This window comes from Sturnira hondurensis, unplaced genomic scaffold (assembly GCF_014824575.4).
Source record: "Sturnira hondurensis isolate 20B ecotype Veracruz unplaced genomic scaffold, ASM1482457v3 Scaffold0016663, whole genome shotgun sequence".
NCBI lineage: Eukaryota > Metazoa > Chordata > Mammalia > Chiroptera > Phyllostomidae > Sturnira > Sturnira hondurensis.
In genome coordinates, this window is record NW_028089294.1 from 1,637,477 (window position 1) to 1,658,303 (window position 20,827).

At 43.2% G+C, this 20,827-nt stretch overlaps 1 protein-coding gene across 9 annotated transcripts in view; it reads right to left on the reverse strand.

Annotated features, from left to right (window-relative positions):
* Positions 1-20,827, reverse strand: part of SLC8A1 (solute carrier family 8 member A1) — a 298,466-nt gene that overhangs the window by 5,645 nt on the left and 271,994 nt on the right. For all 9 annotated transcript variants that reach the window (XM_037066483.1, XM_037066485.1, XM_037066484.1 and 6 more), the window contains one exon: positions 20,266-20,541. In XM_037066483.1, coding sequence (XP_036922378.1) covers positions 20,266-20,541 — 276 coding nt within the window. The remainder of the gene's footprint in view (positions 1-20,265; positions 20,542-20,827) is intronic.

A 20,827-nucleotide genomic window follows, 5' to 3' on the forward strand; every position in this document is an offset into this window, starting at 1 on the left:
AAGCCAGTAATGGCAGGTGTGATGTTACCACAAGGTGTCGTGGCCATGTGCTCTGGTCCTCTTGAGTCTGCTGGCATGCTCTGAGCATGCATGTGGTCGCATGATATCTGAACTACTTTCTCCTTTTGGTGGCTATTCTGTTGCCACCACGCTTCTTTGGTAAATCTCCAATAGGGACGGCACATGGAGCATTTCAGTTTAAATTAGCCTGTAGATTCTTGTGCTTTACAATAAGTGAGAAGGTTATTTAGGCTGCTGAGCAACTACTGAACCTGCAACATCACATTCTCCCTGAAAGGGAGCTCATTAGGCCTCGAAGGCCCATCTCACTGACTCTGGCCTCTGTCTGTGATGGAAAGCAGGTTTTAGTTGCTATTTTATGCATAAGCAAACATGCTTACTCTGTGGCCTATTCATTTTACATGTATTATCTCATTCAACCCTCTTATTAGCTTTATGGAGTAGATGTTATTATTCCTTATTTAGCAGAAGTACCATTGGACTGGGTGTCCGTCAAAAGATAAGGATTTTAAAGCCAAATCTGTTGGATTTCAGAGGCCATTCTGTGGGCCACGCCACACAGCCCCTCCAGGAAGGCTTAAGTCTTCCTTTCTTCTTGGTCCATTTCCCTCAGGGTCTCACACAACAATGTGAGAGACCACAATGGAGAGACCATTGATGGAGACCCAAGCAGGAGGAAGCAGCTTACAGCTCAGCCGCTGCCGAGGGCACCTGAGATGTTCATTCTGTGCTGACATGGCTGCCACAGCAGCTGGCGGTGAGCAGATGGCCACCTCAGGAGGCTCATCAGTGGGGAGGGTTCCCCCCATGCTGCAGGGGCAGGTGACCTGGCGCTGTGCTGCAGCACACACCTGTTTTCTTCCATGGCACAGGGCACACTGGACTTTCCAGGTGTCCTTTCCCCACACAGACACTCTAGCTCCTGGGGTGGCACTCTGCCACCACGTGCCAGAAAGGAGTGACACGTAAAATTAAAAACTCCGGGGTCTGAGGACTCCGAACACCCATACTAGTCATTTTACCAGAAATGGAGGACACACCCCGCATCCCATGAGAATTCTTATAATGGTACTTCTCCTGTTTGCAAGCGCGTTTCTCTGGATTCTCTAAAAATGGGTAGCCAAAGCAACTAGCTTGTCACATAAATAAAACATATTTTGGGCCTCTTTGGGTCTGATTGATTTTATTTACCTGGGTTATACATCAGGCCTTTTGCCCGTACACATCAGGGCTTTTGTCTGTTTTCAGTTCAAAAGCCCTGATGTAAAAGAAGTTGCAGAAATCCAAACCATTAACCTCAGCTCTGACAGAGACAGCTCTGTTTTCCAAATGAAGTCTGGTGGAATCTCCCCAAAGTCCCTTCTATGCTTTGTGCTTAGTGCAGAGAGCCCGACCCTGAATGCTAAGCCTGCAACCTGCTGACAGCTGAACAATGCAATAAACCATTCAAATGCCATCCCCAAAGTAAAACTCAAGAAATAACTACTGCTGGGGTCTCAGAAGGGGTGGTAATCACACTCAGAACTTGGCCCCGTAAACACAAACATGTAAATCAGATTTTCAATGTGATTGGCACAAACCAAGTCTTGGGAATATATATGTAGATATAACCCTGCAAGTATACTTCAGGCCAGATTTCTAAAAGAAATTTTTGCTTTTAAGTGCCACCTGGAAGGTTAATAAATTTTAGATTAGTCGTACGGTCCGGCCTCCCTGGTACCCATGACTGTGAATCAGTAACAGGAGAGATGTGTTTGGGAGGCAGTGCGGCTGGAAGCAAACAGCGCACCACAGAGTCAGGACATAGTTGTTCTCTGCAGACCCGTCTTGAGTTCGCTGTATATAACCTTGACCACATCATCTGGTTGGTATGCAGGAGGTCAACACACTTCCCTTCCCTCCGGAAGTTGTTTTTTACCTGAATTTCTCAGACTTTGTAGCTACATGTAGATGTAGACTTGAATGACTCTTCTGTGAAAAGGATAGTTCTTACGGTGGTGATGAGGGGACATGTTTATGGATCGTCTGGAGCACGCATTTCACCCCAGATGATCCGTCTTACTCTGACTCTCGGCATACTTTGGGGGCCAGCTGTGTACTCTCAAGTGACTTGGGCTCAGGGATCGACACTGACAGTGACTGTAACGGAAGCCCATCTGCTGATGGAGGCGTGCCCGCATGCCCCCAGCGTCTGTGATTACTGACAACGTAAGAGGCGGATGAGGGTGTGCAGAACCTGGTGGTAGCATAGTGGGAGAAGCCTCATCAAGGAGACCCTTGGCTTTTCTAACTCTCTGTGTGTTCTCGGGGAAGACACTTGACTTGTTTAGGTTCTGGGTTCAATGTCTAGTGCACAGAACACGTCGAAGACTTTCCACAACTTCACTGTTTGGGCGCTGCACAGGACACAAAGGACTCAACTCACAGATACCATGTCAGGGTGATTTTTCTTTTTTGTAGGAGTTTGAACATGACCACCTCATTTCATTAGAATTGACTGGTGATGATAAAATATCGTCTCCTTTTAAAAAATAAATGACCTGTTCTGGCTAGCGTAGCTCAGTGGATTGAGCGCGGGTCTGCGAACTGAAGGGCCGCTGGTTCAATTCCCAGTCTAGGATACATGCCTGGGTTGCAGGCCAGGTGCCTGGTAGGGGGCACACGAGAGGTAACAACACACTGATGTTTCTCTCCCTCTCTTTCTCCTTTCCTTTCCCTCTCTCTAAAAATAAATAAAATGAACAAATAAATGACCTAAATATTTGAAGATCCTAGGAAGAAAGATCTATAGATCTGAAGATTCGCCACTGATCAAATAGTGGCAATATTTATGAAATTAAACCACACAAATAGAGAATCATTTACATTTTAAAAACAGATAACTGTTTGAAAATTATTTATTCAAATCCCATTGGCCAGCCATCCATTTACATGAGTTAAGCCACGTAATAAATGGTAGCAGTGATGGTTGTGTTACCAATACTGTGTGTAATGTCAGCCAAGTTTGCATACCACTGACATCGGAAATACTGGGAGAGTCCAGTTAAAGAATGGTCATTTGGGGCTCCACCCTCAATGCTCTTAATCAGACTCTCTGAGGAAAAAGACACAGGATGTGCTTTTAACAAGTGCCTTAGTTTATTCTTTTTGTACCAAGGTCTGAGAACCAACGCTGGAAGGCATGGAAATAGAAGCTGTTGCTCCAAGTGCCCACAGTTTGGGAGCCTTGCTGGGAGGAGTAGATCTTTGAGGTTTAGGGAAGCAGCTAACGGGGGAGAGGCAAGGAGGAGCTGATTTCTCTCATGGACTGTGATGCCCTCAGAGACAGTGGTCATTTGCTCATAGAACAATTTGGGTGGGCTTGGTGGAGGGGCTAGAACTGCTTAACGCTACAGTTCTCCCACTCTCAAGTTAGCTATGCTTATTTTTTTTTTTTTAAAAACCTGTGCCAGCATGCATGTGTACTATGAAAAGCCAAGGGAGGGGGAAAGTTAAATTACTTGAATTCTGGCTCCTCCACTTGCCAGGTAGGACGCTTACCTAATACTTTATAATAGAGTTTGGAAGGAAATGAGTGAACATGAACAGCACTCAGAGTAAGGCCTGCCACTTATGAGTGCTCAATATTGTTGGCTCTTTTTTTATTCTACAACAGAGCCAGACCCCAAGAGCATCTATGAGTGGTAAGGAATTCTGACTTGACACAATGATCTAAACTTTTGAGGAGTTATAACACCCTTTAGAGATGTATTAACGTTATGATCTTCTGCATTTAAAAATATAATAGAGCGTAAAATTGTTCTTGTAAATCAAAGAGGTTCTTTATTTTGAAAATCCCATATAACCCAAGTCACAAAAAGACATGAGATCTTCTGGTTTAATCTTATGAGTGGCTGTAGTGCTAGGAGTCTTTGCTTAAACAATGCACGCATTCCTCTTTCTATTCTTTCCTCTCTTCTATGCACTGCTTGCCCTGCTCTTTTAGAATTGAAATGGAGATATTACTTATGCACTCATTCTTCTGCTGTCACTGAGGAACTTACCAAGAAAAACCACACCCCCTCACTGTCATGCACACACTTGCTTCGCTGCTCTATGAACAAGATCCTCTTTTGGCTTCCAAGTGAAGTTTACGAGATCAGGGGATTACAGGTATTTGATCGATTAATGCCAAGTTAGGAGAGGGGTTGTAAAATCCTGAAAAAATGGAAAAACACTTAAAATTTCTGCCCATAAAAACTGTCCCAGAAGAGAATGTAATGGAGACAGTGACATGACTTATTTTTAGAAAGGAAGAAAACAGAAGAAAGTAAAAAGCTCAAGAGGACTCACACTGGCAGATCAGAACACCTGCTTGTACTCGTTTTTGCCTCCAGTTGCAAATCAATCATCAGGGCAGCCTTTGAAAAACACCAACGTGCTAGCCTCACCCCAAGTTTGTGCCTCATTGGTCTGGAGTGGGCCTGAGCACTGGCATTTTTTAAAGCTCCCCCAAGCAGACTGAGACCCCCTAATAACCGCTCCCGGCCCTTGTTTCATTGTCTGGGTAAGGACAATGGCACTTCTCTGGGACGGAATAGCTCTGAATAGATTAACAAAAACAACCATTCTTGTTATCAAAACACAAATTATTTTTTATTTTGATATAACTTGAATGTTGGCACTCTGCAGAGTTTCCTCTGGGAATTAGTTTTTCTTATTATGAATCTGAAATCCTGATACATTTTAAATTCAAAGAAAAAGATTAATTAAGAGAGAAAAATAATAGGGAAAAAATAATCCCTATTATTTTTCTCTCTTAATTAAAAGAGAATGAGAACCAACAGTTCTATTTGATCTGCCTTCCAAACTGTAACTTGATAGATGTTTTCTTTTTAAAAAAATGATAATACTCCTCTCTCAAACACACCCAGAATGGGATTGGTTTTCCGTACGATGTTCACAGATGCTCTGAGAAGATCCAAGTTTTCCCTGCCGTGACCAAACCCCAAGTGTCACGGGGTTCATTAAAATTTTCTAAAATCCCTGGTTCTTAATCTTTGTCAAAAAGAAAACAAAACAAAACAGAACATTTTGAGCCTTTGAAAGGACTCTGAGTTTATCTGCGACGGCACTCATTCTGTTCTGTTGCTTGGTCACTGTTCCCCCTCCCAATCTTGGTCCGAAAAGAACCCTAACCCACTGGCTGGGTGTGGAGCAGGGAAGCAGTGTTCTGACCTGGGTGTCTTGGGATTAACGTGATCCTGCACTGGATCAGATTCTGTCTGCTCCAACAGGGCTGGCTAACTTCACTCTGGGAATCTAGCTTGTTTACTTCCCTGCCCCATCTCCCAAAAGGCTCATGTGAATTATAGTGGTGGAAATTACAGTGTGTACCTGATCGAGCAAGGGCTACAAGGCTGGCTGACTGACTTGAGCGAAGCCTCCTGACTCTGGTCGACCTCGTGAACAGGCAGCTGGTGATGACTGGGGCCTCTGGCAGTTCCCAGTTGGTCCATGTGAATTAATGGTACTGCTTGGCATAGAGATATTTAGTAAGCTGAGGCCACTGTCACAGGTTAATTTGGCCACCCGTGTCTGTGTTACTCCATGGGTAACCACTGTGGTTACTGGAGAAAGCCAGTCCTAATTACTGTGGCCTGCATACAGCATCTAGTTCCGGTAGCCAGGGGGTTAAGCAATGGAGTAGAACCTGATCCTAGTCTCTTATTTTCTATGTACTGGCTGTGTGACCTCAGGGTAATAACTTCTCTAAGCCTTTGCTATCTCATCTGTAAAACAGGGAGAAAATACGCCCTCATTTGTAAGGGTCTAAGGATCATTAAAACAAATAATGCAAAAAGGTTTAGCATGGTATCTGAAGAGAATTAGTAGGTGCACAACAACTATCACCTATTATGTATCAATTCTTCTGATGACAAAAGAAGTGCTAACAATATTAAAATCTTTCGTTATGGTTTCCTTCAGCTAGGTTACCAGAGCTGAGGGTTAGTACATCTTTGCAGGATTATGGGAGACTATGTGTGTCCTTGATGTCCAGGAACGATGTTGGCAGTAAGACCCCCCAGTGGATGTGGGAAACTGAGGATAGTGCTGAACCTTATATGTACTATGTCCCATATACACATACCTCTGATGAAGTGTAATTTATAAATTAGGCACAGTAGAAGATTAGCAACAGTAACTGATAAGAAGCTAGAACCATTACAACAACACACTGTGATGAAAGTTACTCGAATGGCTTTGGGGCCCTTACTAAGTAAGATAAAGGCCACTAGAACACAAGCAGTGAGACACCACAACAGTCGATCTGATAATCCAGGTGACTGCTAAGTGGCTAATGGGCGGGGCGCTTGTGCGGTGCGGGGGGGATGCGGGACAAGGGGGTGATTCTGTCCTGGTTGAAATGGAGCGAGAGGCGTGAGACTTCCTCATGCTACTTAGAATGGCATGCGATGTAAAACTTAAACACTGTTTATCTCTGGAATGTTCCCTGTAATGTTTTGGACTGTGATTGACCATGGGTAACTGAAACCATGGAGAACAAAACAAGATAAGGACTACTGCATAAGGAATGTTCCCAAAGTTATATAGCCAGTAACAGGTGAAACTAGGATTCGGCCAAAGGAGGGTGGCCTTGGCTGGCGTTGACGTTGTTACCGGCAAGTCCGTGGGGTGCTGACCATCACCTCATACTATACCTGAGACCATATAAGTAAGGGCTGTTGACCAGAACTAGATACGTATCTTAAATTTGAACATGGATGAAAGATTCAAAGAAAATATCTAGAAACTTCATCCTATTTGACTCCGATTGTAACTACACAATGTTAAAACAGCTGATTCTCTGAAGTAAAGGGAATACATTGTTCTATATAGAAACATCAGCCTGACTCCTTTAGCAACATATTATATTTGCATGGATGGGAAACTTGAAGGAAGGGCTGTTTTCATGGAAGACCTCCCATTCTCTCAGAAGTGTTTGAGATCATTTACTGATAACATTTGTTGATTCCTTAGTTCCTGGCTGTTCCTGGCTTCACCTGGCATCGTATTTAGTCTCTGTAGTAAGTAAAAATAGGCTTGACTGAACCTAGTTTGAAAATAACACCAACTTCTTTATCTTTTTTAATTTTGTCCTATAATTTTATTCCTTCTCTAACAAACCTTTATTTTAATAACGCCAAATCCATGCGAAGAGAATAATTGGTAAGAGTCAGTCAAGCAGCACTTTGCGAGTTTTGAAAAAGAAGTAAGGAAGGGCGGATGCGGGGCTAAACAGCCGAATTAATGACCACTTTCCTAAGCAAGGGGGTTTGTGATCTGATATGACTGAAATGATCTTCTTGCCTCAAAAACAGCCCAGGGCGGCCCTGCACTATGACACAGTGTCCCCCAGCTCACTTCTCCTTCCTTCCTGATAATCTACCCCCGCTCCCATCTCTTTTCCCTCCTTGGACTTGAAGTCTGGTTTTTTCTCCTATGCTTTGTTCTATTTATGGAACAGCCACATCCTATCTGAGTCTTCTCAAATCCTCTTCCTCCTTTTCTCAAGTCCTGCATTAGAAATGCCCCAAGCCAGGTGAGAGCTGGAGATAGCTGAGAAGGATCTGATAGAAAAACCGGGAGAAAAATGAAAACAGAGCCCGCCCACCCTCACCTCAGGTCGCCTTAGTGAGCTACAAAGGGCTGTGAGGGTGCGATGCTGAGACTGTGGACCCCGAAGACCCACTGGGCAATATACTGAGGACACCCAACGTGTGCCCCTGCCCTGTCCACCTTTCCCCCATTACTCATTCCACACAGCCATTGCCTTTTCCAAGGGACTGCTTTGCGCATTGTAAGTTCAGGAAAACATGAGTACTATTAAAAGTGGGCAAATAGAGGCAACTCAAGCAGAAAATACCACTGCAGACAACTTCACCCAAGCGCTAGAGGCCGCAGGTGACACATGCTGACAGGAGAGACTTGAGGGGGTTCCGGAAAGTTATGATACTTCTCCCATTTCTGCTTCCAAACCTCGCATGGCCTTGGAGTAAAATCTCCCCCATTTGCTTATTCCTCTGGGTCATTCATATGGTGCAAAAAAAAAAAAATGTGTCTATCAAAAGTCTTAAAAATCCACACAGTCTGTGGTCAAGCAGTGCTACTTCTAAAGCTCTAGAAGTAATCGAACCAGTGTGAAAGCTGTGTGTGGCAATGGTAAGGGCTTTGATGCTAGAGAATAATTAGAAACAAACTGTCCCGCATTTTCGGTAAAGCAAACGGCAACTTCGTATAACGTGGTGCAGCTGGTGAAGTTGCACAATCACAACTGGGAAGTGAAAAAGCAGTTGGTATCACGGCGCCTAGTTGAAGCCATTAAAAAATGAATATGTATTTTATATCTCTGCAAACCCATTTTTGTGCAATTTATTTAGACTTCCCAGGATTTTAAAATTTGAAAGATAGAAGAATGCAAGTGGATGGTGGGCTTGCATGATTTCTTTTTTACTCTTTGCTTATTACAAAGAGAATTTTATGTACAAAGAGAGCTTTATTTTCGTATTTAAACAAGAGAATCTATTACTTATGATTTATGTTATTAAAGGCTACTAAATTTACATTTAAATGTAAATGACAGGGTCTGTCTGGGAAGGGATGGAGGCTTGATTTTTAGCCTTTTCTGCCCTTTTCAGTCGTGTCTAGGGTAGTTGGAGCCTTAGTTGAAGACATCATATATTCTACATACAGAGCAGGTGTGTTTCAAATGGTGGGAAGGGTGGGGAAGATGAGAGATGAAGAGGACCTTCCCAGAACATTACCTGAACATCCCGGGCTGCCCTAGAGTTCAGGGTCAGGAAGGTGCCTGGGACGGGCCATACAGTGAACGAAATCCGACAAACACACTTCACTGGCTGCAAACGTTTGCCCAGGATTGGCCGTGAGGCAAGATGCGTGTGTGTCTGTTTCCCTCCTACCACGCTTGTCAAGCAAGGAAGGGATTGCAGGGCAGAGCCAAAATCCTCTCTCAGTTTTGTATTTTGTGTTACAGCAACATCGTATTTTATTTACCAACACAATGTTTTATTGACTTCAACTCACAACTGGTTTGTATATGCACTTGTCCTGACAAATACTTTTTACAAGCTTGTTAAGGGATTTGCGCTCTTGAGGTTTCTGGGAAGGGATGTAATATCCAAGTCTTTCATCATTGTACTTGGGCTAGGGGTTGTAATTTGTAATTCAAAGACCAGAAAATAAGGACTAGAGCTCCATCTAAGCTGCTGAGAATATGCTATCAGGCTGAGCTTTAATGTCAAGTTTTGTCCTCATCTCTCTCTCTCTCTCTCTCCCCCTCTCCCAGACACCAAGAACAGCTCTTAGTGGACAATCAGTTTTTTGACAGGTACCTCCTATTTTTACAATAATCTTATAATGATCAGAGCACTGCCATAGCTGTTACACTATTTGTTCCACCTGACATTTGAGAGGAACAGAACCATCAACCCCCCTTTTTTCCGGAGAGAACACAGAAGCTTCCTGGGGGTCAGATGTAATTTGAGTGGGATTATGCTCCACATTCTGTGACTCCTGATTGCCCAGGTCCTTACATTGCAGGCTCCTTTCCAGGATCCTCCATCAAATCCTGCTCTTGCCAGATGTTACCCCATGCTCCGAATCTGACAACATGTTGAGATGAACTAACTCTCAGGGCTGCTGTGGATACCAAAGGGATAAATTATACAAATGTGCTTTTCAAACAATGATGCTATGCAAATGGGGTTATTGTTGAAACACTTCTTGTATTAAATACAAGTGCTCTGCCCTTAATGAAGTCATCATTAGTCACTGATGCTTTAATGTGGCTCATTTGTTGAATATTCCAAAGTCATAACCAACTTGGAATATTTGCATTTGTAGAACAAGTGTCGGGGAGGAAAACCCAGGGCACATGAGTACTAGATGGTAAGAACAGAGGGGGTCATATAAGCACCCCAGCTGCCAAATACATTAGGCCCTCACTTAACATCATCAATAGGTTCTTGGGACTTTGGTGAAACAACAAATAAGGAAACCAAGGTTACCATAGGTTGACTGAAATAAGCAAGAGTTCCATGCCTGAGGCATCTCATCAGCATTATAATAAAAATAATTTGAATGGAAAAACATTATTCAAGGGCTTGCTGTCATTCAAAGGCATTATTGTTTGAAATGGAAGCCAGAAAAAGGAACACTTTTCTAGTTTCTAAGACTAGAACTGCCTGGGTGAGTTTGCATTGGGAGAACCAGAGGTCTGAGTGATTTAGGTAATTTGCCAAAAATTAGTGGTACAAGCAGTCACGCCACCCTGTTAAAACATCCCTCCACATATACACACTCTATCCCATTATTCCATAATCCTGTTTTATTCAACAGTGTTCATCCTTGTTGCTATCTGAAACTTTGTCATATTTTTTAAGTATCTGTCTTCTCCTTCTGGAGTGTGAACTTCATGGGATTAAACATAAAATATCTGTCTTGTTTATCCATCCACCATGTAGAACAGGGCCTAGTACCTAGTAGGTGCTCATAAAATGTTTGCAGAGTGACTGAATGAAAACAAGTGCAGACCGGCTCTTAAGCCTCTGCCTTTCCACTGCATCCTAGTGCTTCCTTTGTTTTAACTTTCAAACACTTTAGTATTACTGCCCTTTTTAGTGCCTCCTGACTGGTGCAGAGGGAAGATCAGCTGAATATCTGACGATCAAAACACCACATTGCCTCAGGACCTGGGTTCAGGCTTCCTAGTTAGAGGCTGGCATCGTCTGTTGGAACAGTGTGCTTGTATTCTGAGTATCACCTGACACTAATATTTCACTGTGGCCTCAACCTGGGTGTAGAAGTTGTATAAGACAGGGCTTCATCCTTCCTCTCAGAACAAGAATACGCGACACAGCAGAAGTCATTGCCCTCAGGCCTGTCCCTTTTCTTCCTCAAAGTGAGACTTGAGAAGCCCAGGACGAAAGGGTGGGGTACCTGGATCTACTGCTGCTGTCAGCCTGGCACTGAGCACTGACCCTTGAGTGGCCCTGAGCCGAGGGCCTCTAGTTGGACAGCGGGTTAGTTTGGGGGGTTTGGCTTGCCAGAGTTCAGCCACTGGGGGCATCACCACGCGGAGAATCCTTCAGAGAAGGACACGGCCGGGACCCCTTTGCATATTTATGGTCATTTGTTGTCTTACAACTGTAACTGCGGAGTGAAAAGATACAATTAGTCCTCTGCTGGGCCCATTTGCAGACTGCAGTGGGGGTCATTTTAGTTCAGAAGTGTAGCAAGTCCTGCTTGTTGTCTCAAACCACGAGTTTTTTTTTTTTTTTTTACAGTGATAACCTAACAATAGCTTATAGTTTATGGAGGACCATGCCCTACAGCTCTCTGGGCTCCAAGAGGCCACGGGGGCCTGTAAGGAGTGGGGATGGAGAAAACAAACACAACATACAATTTTGTGATTGTAAATAATAGAGCCATAACGAGCTATTTTCTCCTGGTGTAGAAAACACAGGATTTTTACATGTGCTGAGCTAAACAAAGGTTATCAAATACGGTCACCAACAGCTTTAGCATTTCTGGGTCACGTGCTAGAAAAGGTGGCTGAACAATGCTAAGGCATTTTATAGATTTCAATCTTTTTCTGGAATGAAGCAGAGTATAAACAAGTCATATATAGCTCATGTTCATCCCTGGGAAAAGGCAGGAAGTGAGTCTGTGTGCTGAGGAATAACACTGGCATCCCAGCTGGCACCGTGCATAAATGCCAAGCCGCATGATTTCATATCTGTAATATGCATTCTCCCCAACAGATATTAAAATTCTCTCATAGCCGCATGTAAAATTTGCCTTTTAAATTGACTTAGCATTTTATTTGCCTTCTCTTCTAAAAATACCAGTGGGCCTTAAATTCATTTTGTTGCTCATGCGGTGGCCCCGACATGGCAATTAAGTGAGGCTTTTTTATAGCCCGTACTTTTTCTTTTGAATTCAGTACGCGTCATAATAAGACTGCATCATTCTTTATGCAGGGAGACCACGCACGTGGCCTCTGTTCAATAGGCCTTGGTCTCCATTCTCTTCCTAATGGCTTCCGTAGATTTATATTGACCCAGGGTGCCCTGCTGGGATCATGTATGAGGGTAAGAAGCTGAACTTACGAGAATTGCTTCCTTCCTGCTGTGTTATGATCAACTGACTGAATTGGCCAAGGGCATTTAACATTTATAGATCATTAAACATGGGGTGCTACCCCAAGATTCACTGGGCTAATTCTAAGTACCACTGTACAATATTTCCCCCAGCAATTTTGGTGATGTGAGCCAAGGATACTGGGGAGGGCAGTGAGATTGCTTTAAAAGGTATAAATATCCATATATGGACAAAGCATTCAAATATATTTTTACTTACATTTTTACTTATATTTTGCTTACATTTTTTAGTTTACAAATGTTTATAGAGATTTTGTAATTAATAAACTAAAAATTATTTTCAAACCTTACAGAGCCCATGGCAAAATCCTAACATTATGTATTATTAGAGTGAGTACAAATTACAGTTATGTAGAGGATCTATGGCATTTGTATATTAAAACTGGTGTTGGAGAAAAACTGAGAAAAGACACATGTGTAGTGTCAGAAAGTACATCAGTGTGGACCTGGGGCTGGAGGCGGAAGTAGGGTTTTCTGCAGGTGGCCAGGAGGGATCTCACTGGGATGATAAAATGTTCTAATGCTGCATTAGGGAAATGGGGGCTCAACATAGTGAGTTTGCTGGGGGAAAAAAAATCACTGAATTGTATTCTTCAAATGGGTGAATGTTATGGTAAGTCAATTATACAGTGATAAAGTTGTTAAACATGCAGGCTGAGGCTTGAATTTGAAAGAAACAGACCCAAACAGTGGTCCTTGACAGTTTTTCATCTTCAAGTGTTTCACATGTGAACAGGGAGAAATGAAAGTCATCATTTCATCATTTATAAGTCACTTGCTGGAGACCGACACTCTGGTTAATCCCTCTGGAGCAAAAAGGCCTAATTAGCGTTCACTACGCTCGGTGCTTGCTCCCTTTAGAGGACACGTGCGACTGAAAAGAAGAGGAAATTTACATTCATCCTCATCACACATTCTTAACAACAACTCTCTGAACCCAACCCCCCCCCCCCCCCAACAGATGATGTTCCGGTCAAGTGCCCTTGCTCTGGCTCACCTAGGGTATGCGAGAAGGCCCGGGTAAAGACTAGCATGAGATATTTTTAGCACGCCTCCTCTTGCACTGTGACTTTTGTGGGGCGGAGTGAAGAAGGTAGCTGGTGTGGAACTGGAGCACTTATCCGATGACTCTGGAGTTTCCTGACACAGGCTAAGTACCCTGCTCCCCCCCCCCCACCTCCTGGTGGGCTTTGTGATCATCCTAGTGCCCCTCTGACCCTGTACTCCACACCAGGCACAGTGTGGCCCTTTGAGGAAGTGAGTCAAACAAAAAACCTTGAAAAGACAAACTCTTCTATTGAGCAAAGTAAAATAAAGGAGGCTAATAGTTTTGGAATGGATCTTTCCCAGATTGTTACAAAACGCCCTTGGTCTGTTGTAGGCAGTCTGATCCCCAGTGTTGCTTCATTTGGGATAATGGGCAGTTCTTGTGCCATCTAGGGAGCGAACTTGTGAAATCAGGTGTCTAGCTTTTCTTTGTTTCGCTCTGTCCTTGTAAATTTTTGCTTTTGTGGGCTCCCTTCAATGCTTGTGACATCACATGTGCGTGGGGAAGTGTGCTGCAGCGGTTCACCTCCAGACAGCTCCTCTCTGGCACAAGGTTAAGCTCAGGGCCCTTGGGACGCCATCTGGCCGATTAGGCTGCCTGTGCCACTCCTCTGGCCGTGTCCCCAGGTGGCTTTGCCTCTTAGCCTGACTGCAGACCAAAGGGTCCGTCTTTAGCAGTCCTGACCTCTGTTGGTGGCAGAAAAACTGAGCACTTGGTTTATCTCTGGAAATAAAATGTTCGTGCCCTTTAGGATCTCTTGGGGGAAGCAGCACCACAGCCACTCACGCAGTCTCGATGAGCCCTAATTTTCTCCTGCAGCTGCGGACACTGGTGCTCAATGCCCTGTGTGCTACCATGTGACTTTTACACAGGGCCACCCCTCAGTACATCCAGGGACGTGGTACTTTGTGTGTCTCCCAGGGCGTCACTCAGATTGCAGTGTGCAACCTGTACAACCATTGGAGTTATTTTAGGGTCCACTGAGAAATAAAGCAGCAGGACATAATAAATTGTGATGAACTTGTTACTTCAGTATTCTCTAGAATACCTTAGTTTCAGAATAATTGGAAATTATTAGATGAAAATTAACAGATGAAAAAATGCAAACCATCAATAGCTAATGATTTCTGGTTGCAAAAGCTAAGAATATTATTTTCTAGTGGTGACAAACAGAAAATCTCATTTTTGAAAGAATCTAAGGAACAAAAAACATTTGGAGGAGGCAAAATAGCTTCAAATCACTGAGTGATATGACTTAAAGAACTTAATAGATAATACAGAAAATAACTGTCATTAGTTACACTGAGAGCAATTCTCAAAATGTCAACAGGAATAGATAATTATTTCCTGCTTTTTATACCAATTGTCAGTTGACAAAATGCTCTGAGATCCGTATTGCTAATCCCATCATTGACTCTCTTTGAATGGCCATGTGTGGTCATGCCTGTCTTACAGAGAAGAAAACCAAGGCTCTGAAAGTCAGTAAGTTGATTCCAGCCACGCAGCAAATAATGGTTAGAAATCTACTTTCCTGAATTCAGTTCCAAAGCTCTTGTTACCAGACCCCCTTGGTGTGCATTCATGAATGCTATACTCAGAGAACAAAGTAAACAGCTAGTATAATTAGTCGTATACAAATTCCTGCCTATGGTATTTAGAAGCCTAGAAACGATGTGATTTAAAAATTACATGCATTTTCTCTAAAACAAAGTGTTATTTTCAGAAAAGTTTCTACTTATAAAGTGGGAAACCCCCCTAAAATCATCTATTTCTTTTCAATTCATGCCTTAAATCGATAGCATGAAATAATTCCTACTTGACAGAATCCAAAAGATATTCAAAACACTCCAAGCCAACAGAAAATCCGACAATGCCAGAGGCTGCAGGACAGGCTAGAACACTCAGTTTCTGGCCCCAGGAGTGAACATGCAGTAAAGGGAAGAGGTAGGCAGCAGCAGACCAGCTTCAGCACAAGCTCGATCAAGATGTATGGAGCAAGGCCAAGGAGAAAGGCTTAGTGAGTATATGAAAATATTCCTAACTCATCAGCATCTAAGAGTTTCCCGTGCAATTAAGAAAGAATTCGTATTTTGTTCTGAATCCACTAGGAGCAAGAAATAAAAGTAAAATCCATATTCGGAATCTTGTTATAGAAGCCAGAATGTCTTGACTCCATGTACCCAAGTTTTACCCTAGTAAGTAACTGTAGGCTGGAAGAATGGGCCATTACAGGTGGTCCTTAGTATTACAAAGGCTGGGTGCCAAATGTTCCTTCTGACATTCTCTTCCCTTGGATTTTGAAACTTATTCCACAGAAGCAATGTGATATAACAGTTATGAACCCATGCCAAGCTATTGAAAAAGGCCTATTTAGCATTCCACAGAGTATGCCTAAAGTTTTAATAGTTCTGGGTCTTGGAAGCAGGAAGTCCTGAAGAGTAAAAAAAAAAAGTTCCTAGTGTAGTTAAAATCATACAAGAGGAAAAATGTTTCTGTTCTGAGTTTCTTAGTTACTGTTGCCCTGTCTTACTACAATACCTTGCTCAGATATATTCTATTCCTCAAAAATAAGCCACACTATAGAAGTATATAATCTTCTCAGTCATAACTTTAATTATTAGCTGTCTCTAGAAGGCACTAGGAAGAAAGCAACCTAACTGAACCAACTTATACTAATATGTAAATGACTTACTGGTACATTCATTTATATGCACAATACACACACATGTACACACACAGCTACATTACTTCTGTGTTAGTTAGGTGTTATTCTAGCAGCCAGGGATAAAACAGAAGGAAAAAGGGGCAAGATTTGTGTTCCCTTGGAGTTTACATTTCAGTGAGGAGAGTTAGACAACATTTATTTGAATAAATTTATATACTCTATTCAAAAATGTACACACCAAACAAATCCAGAAAGTAATAAGTATAGAAAATAAGGTGGTGTAATAGAGCAGAACTGGTAGACCACTTCACATTGCATGATTTCTCTGAAGTAATATTTAAGATGCGATACAATGGCGGTCCTTAGTATTTGGAGACAAAGAGCCAATCTTGTATAAGTGAAGGAAAGAGCATTTTAACAAGCTAGGACAGCCCTGAGAAAGGAGTGAACTTGCTGTGAGGAGGACAGTGAAAAGGCCAATGGGGCCACAGGATAGTGGGCAAGGAGGACAACACGGTGGAAAGATAGGTGGGGGAAATCCCATAGGTTTCTGTAAGTCAGAGCGCTGCTTTTAAAGTTTATCCTAAGCGAGATGAGCAGCCTTGAGTTGTGGCTGGATTTGTCCCTTAAAACAATGTGTAGCAGAAGCGTGAAGACAGGTGGGAGGCTGGTCTGTACTGCTGTCTACCAGAGGGACGGTGGTGGAGAGACAGCTAAGTGGGTTGGATCGAGAGAGACTTTAGAGGAGCGGTCTGCAGGAGGTACAAAGGGACAGGCTGCAGGGATGAGGGCAAGGAACAGGGACACCTGGACGGATGATTATGCTGTTTTCCTGAGAAAGGCGAGATGTGGAATGAAATGGTTTGGTTGAAGGACAAGGCGCTTAGGCAGTGGAAATCAACAGTTCTATTTTGGACATGGTAATTTTGAGCTGCAAATTGCACATCTGGCATCAGTACAGGGAAGGCAGTTGTTACATGAGTCCAGAGCTCAGGGGAAGGTCGAGGCTGGGGATCCATATTTGGTGATCACTGGCATATGGACAGCGTGTCAGCCACGCACGGAGACCACGTGACAGACCAGGGAGTGAACATGGACCCAGAAGCGAAGAGGGCTGGTGGCCAGGCTGTGGCTCACCCCAACTGCAATCCATATTTCATTTTACAGAAAAAATATTTTAGTCAGATGGCTGCCACACTTTCAGGAGTTTATGAATACCAAAGATGCAGAGGTGGAAAGAGACTGTCCAGAACTCCTCTCCAAACAGACAGCTCTGTAAAAGGCGATTCGGGAAAAGCAGGTCCTTCCTCTACTAACTGGCTAGGTCTTAAGCTCTCCTGTGCATACCTGACCAAAGGTTGAGGGGGACTGAAGACCCTCAGGAATCTTTCTCTGCCAGTAGGTTATAATGAGCATTTGCTACCAGTTCTGTGAGGAAGAAGCTCTTTCTCACTTAAAAAGTCCTACGCACTTTTTCCCATGGGTTTTGAGCAACATGGTAAGAACACTTCAAATGATATTTAATTCTTCCTTCAGGCCATCATCAGCTAAGAATCTAAGAGTCTCCCTAGGAAGGGGCAGCAGCGCATCAGTTACTAGGCAGGAGTTCTTTTACTTTAGGGAAAGTGTCAAGACATCAGCCTAGAGAAAAAGCTGGGCCCTAGGCCAGTGCCAGTTAATGGTAGGCTCTAAGTGTCTACGTGAAAAGGACGAGTTTCCCTCATTCTTCTTCTGTCTGTAGCAACTGAGCTTTGGGAACAATAGCCTTCTTAGTTTTTAAAAGTCAGGAGATAAAATAAAGTACCTCTCGGAATTATCAGCATTGAGGAATAAGGTCAGAAATATGATGTTCATTCAGCATCTTGTTCAATTTGCACAGCTGATTTTTGAAAATGTTAATATGATTATTTGCGATTACCTATGAATATATTGTTTGGGGACCATGCTGCAAAGTTAATGTTGTATCAAATTACAGGAATTCTCCCAGTAACAGAGGAGAGACATCTGTATCCCAACGGGAAGAATTTATGACAGTGTAGGGCAACCATTTTGACAACAAATGATTCTGTTGAATTCTTCCCAATAGGCATCCTTGCCTCTTGATGCCTCTCCCTGGGAACGGAGGTGGTGTTAAGTAGCAAAACAAATGAGTCCTCTGAACACCGAGGTTTACTGTAATCCACATTTTATGTTACAGAAAAATATTTTTAATCATATGACTGCAGACTGCTCAAAAGCATTAATGCAAAAGATGCAAACAGCCATTCTGCAAGATTGGTATTAGAGAACAGAGCCATTTTTAGATACTGAGATGAGGAGTTTGGAAATTCAAAAACAACAACAACACATTATTTTGGAACAAGGATTTGATGCAGGGAAAACACTTCAAAAATCCTTTTGAAAGCAAGAGATGCATTTACGAGGACCAACTGCTGACTCTGAATAAGTGTGATGCGAGACCTAGTTTCATCTTCACTATCACAGTTTGAACATATTCTCCTCAAGGGTTAAACCCATAGCTGACAGTAAGCGAATGTGGGCACCATTTGATACAGTGATTTAAGCCTGAGGCAAAGTGGACCCCACAACATTTTCTTATAATAACCACAGAAGCAAGTTAAAGTATGAATATTTTACATTTTTCCTCCTACTTGGTAAATTTCTGGTCATTTTTGGAAAAAATTTAAAATGTGGAACTGCTAGAAGAGAGCCGAGGCAGACAGGCAGACTGCTCCGAGGACGGGCAGTGAGCTGGAAGACTGTGCATAGCCCTGCCCACTCAGGCAGGACTGAGAGCATGTCCTGAACCCCTGGTGCCTCCATCACCAGAACCATGCCAGGTGCTGTCATCAGGACCCCCAAATGGTCTGTCAGTTGGGTGGCACCACGTGGTATGGCCAACCAGAATAAATCTGGACCCTTCATCCCTGGTTACTCACGGACAAAGTATCCAGATTTATAATGGTCAGGTCCCCCTTACCTAGTCAACATAAATCATCACGAAAGCCATTGTTTTATCAAATTCTTTCTATATCCCAGGTGCTCTACTGGGTGCATAATTTATAGATGTTTTCTCTAGTGTTTACCATAATACCATAATTCTGCAAGTTAAGTATGGTTATCCTGATTTTACAAATAAAGAAGCCGAGGCCCTGAGAAGTTGAGTTAAGTTATATTCGGTCATTGAGATGCTAAGTATCTGAGTAGAAAACAGCTAGAGGATTCCAGTGACCAAGTAGACATGATTTAAATTGTTTTAGGCTCAAAACCAAAAGCCAAGGTTGCCCACATGGCAAATGTCAGTGGTAATCGCAGCATTAACCTAAATGCCTTGGTAAATGTGGAATGTTGAATGGTACCATCAGCCCGGCTGTATGGCCCCTCATGTCCTGCCTCTCCCCCAGGTTGAGCATTGTAACAGTTGACCTTGAGTTCAGGTTGCTCAGGGTTAAGGCTGCACATCCGTCAAGATGTCAACTAGTGCCGGGGAGTAGGCCCAGAACTTCAGTTACAATAAGGTCTGATGTGTGTAGCAGAGTCACCTGTGATCTCAAAACACACATTTCTAGGCCCTTCCTCTAGATCCTCTGATTCTATTGGTTGGTGGCGGGTCTCGGGCATTTGTCTTCTTTTAAAGGAGCCCAGGTCATTTTGATGCCCACCAAAATTTGAAAATTCCTGCTGTCAATGTCATGTTGGAAGGATGATGTCTTACTCAGAAGTTGGAGCAAACCATAATGAGCTGAAATTGTAGCGTGGGAGAAAAATTCAGCTTATAGAAATGCATGAAGGGATGTCTGTGAAATGTGTGCTTTGTGAGGTTACTTTTTCCCTCTCCTGATCAATGTCTGCCTCTTGTTATTCCCTCCCATTAATACTTGGGTCAAGAGAATATCATATCAGGCCTTCAGTAAGGATTTATCTTAGTTATCCAATGAATACAGGGTGTTGTGGAAATAACCTAAAAGACAGAAGTTTTGTTCTTGAAGATGATTCTGTAATTTTGTTTGGTGTTTTTGGCAGTGCCGATTGTATTGGGGAGCTCAGCTACAGATCCATCCATCAAATCATCCTCTCCTGCCCCTCGGGCCATGCAGTCCCTCTGGGGGTACCTTCCTGTCATCACGATGGTACTGATCAGCTTTCTAACCTTGAAAGATGCCATGACAATGTCTTGGCAGGGACATTATTCATAGCTTTGGGCTCTTTCAGAGGCCTGGTTTGTCATCACAGTCCTTGAACCGGTTAGATAAGGTCATAAGGCAAAGGGGCTTTCACGTGGGAGGCTCATATGTGAATGTATCCTCTACCTGGTACTGAAGTTCCAAGTGCGACGAACACCACTGCAGTCACAGAATCTTTCAGGCCAATGGTGCAGCCGAAGTGGGACGCCAGGTCACCAATGAAAGCTGTCAGTATGCCAATCATGAGGATGGAGACAATGAAACACGCCCAGCCGTTCCAGTATTCCGTAGGGGGCACGAAGGCAAACAGGACCTTCCAGAACACAGTCAGAAAGTGCATCACATAATCGAAACAGGAGGGCAGCTTCTCCTCCCCACACTCGTCATCATCATCGTCTTCCCCTAGAAAGAAAGGAGTGAAACGCATTTCATTACAACTTCTGCTCTCAGGGTCTCCCTCTCAACCAACCCCGCCCGTCACCTCTGCCCTTTGAGTGACCAGGAGACCATTAGAAGTGGGTGAAGCTTAGGGTTTTCCAAGAGTCGATCATAATGAAACAACTATTGTTTCATGCTCAGCGTCAGGTCAAAGGCAAAAACTTAGCACCCCCAACACCCAGTTTACTAGTTATATGTAATCAATACTCTCCTGTCACCTCCAGTGAGATTTGTCACTTCAGAGAAGTGG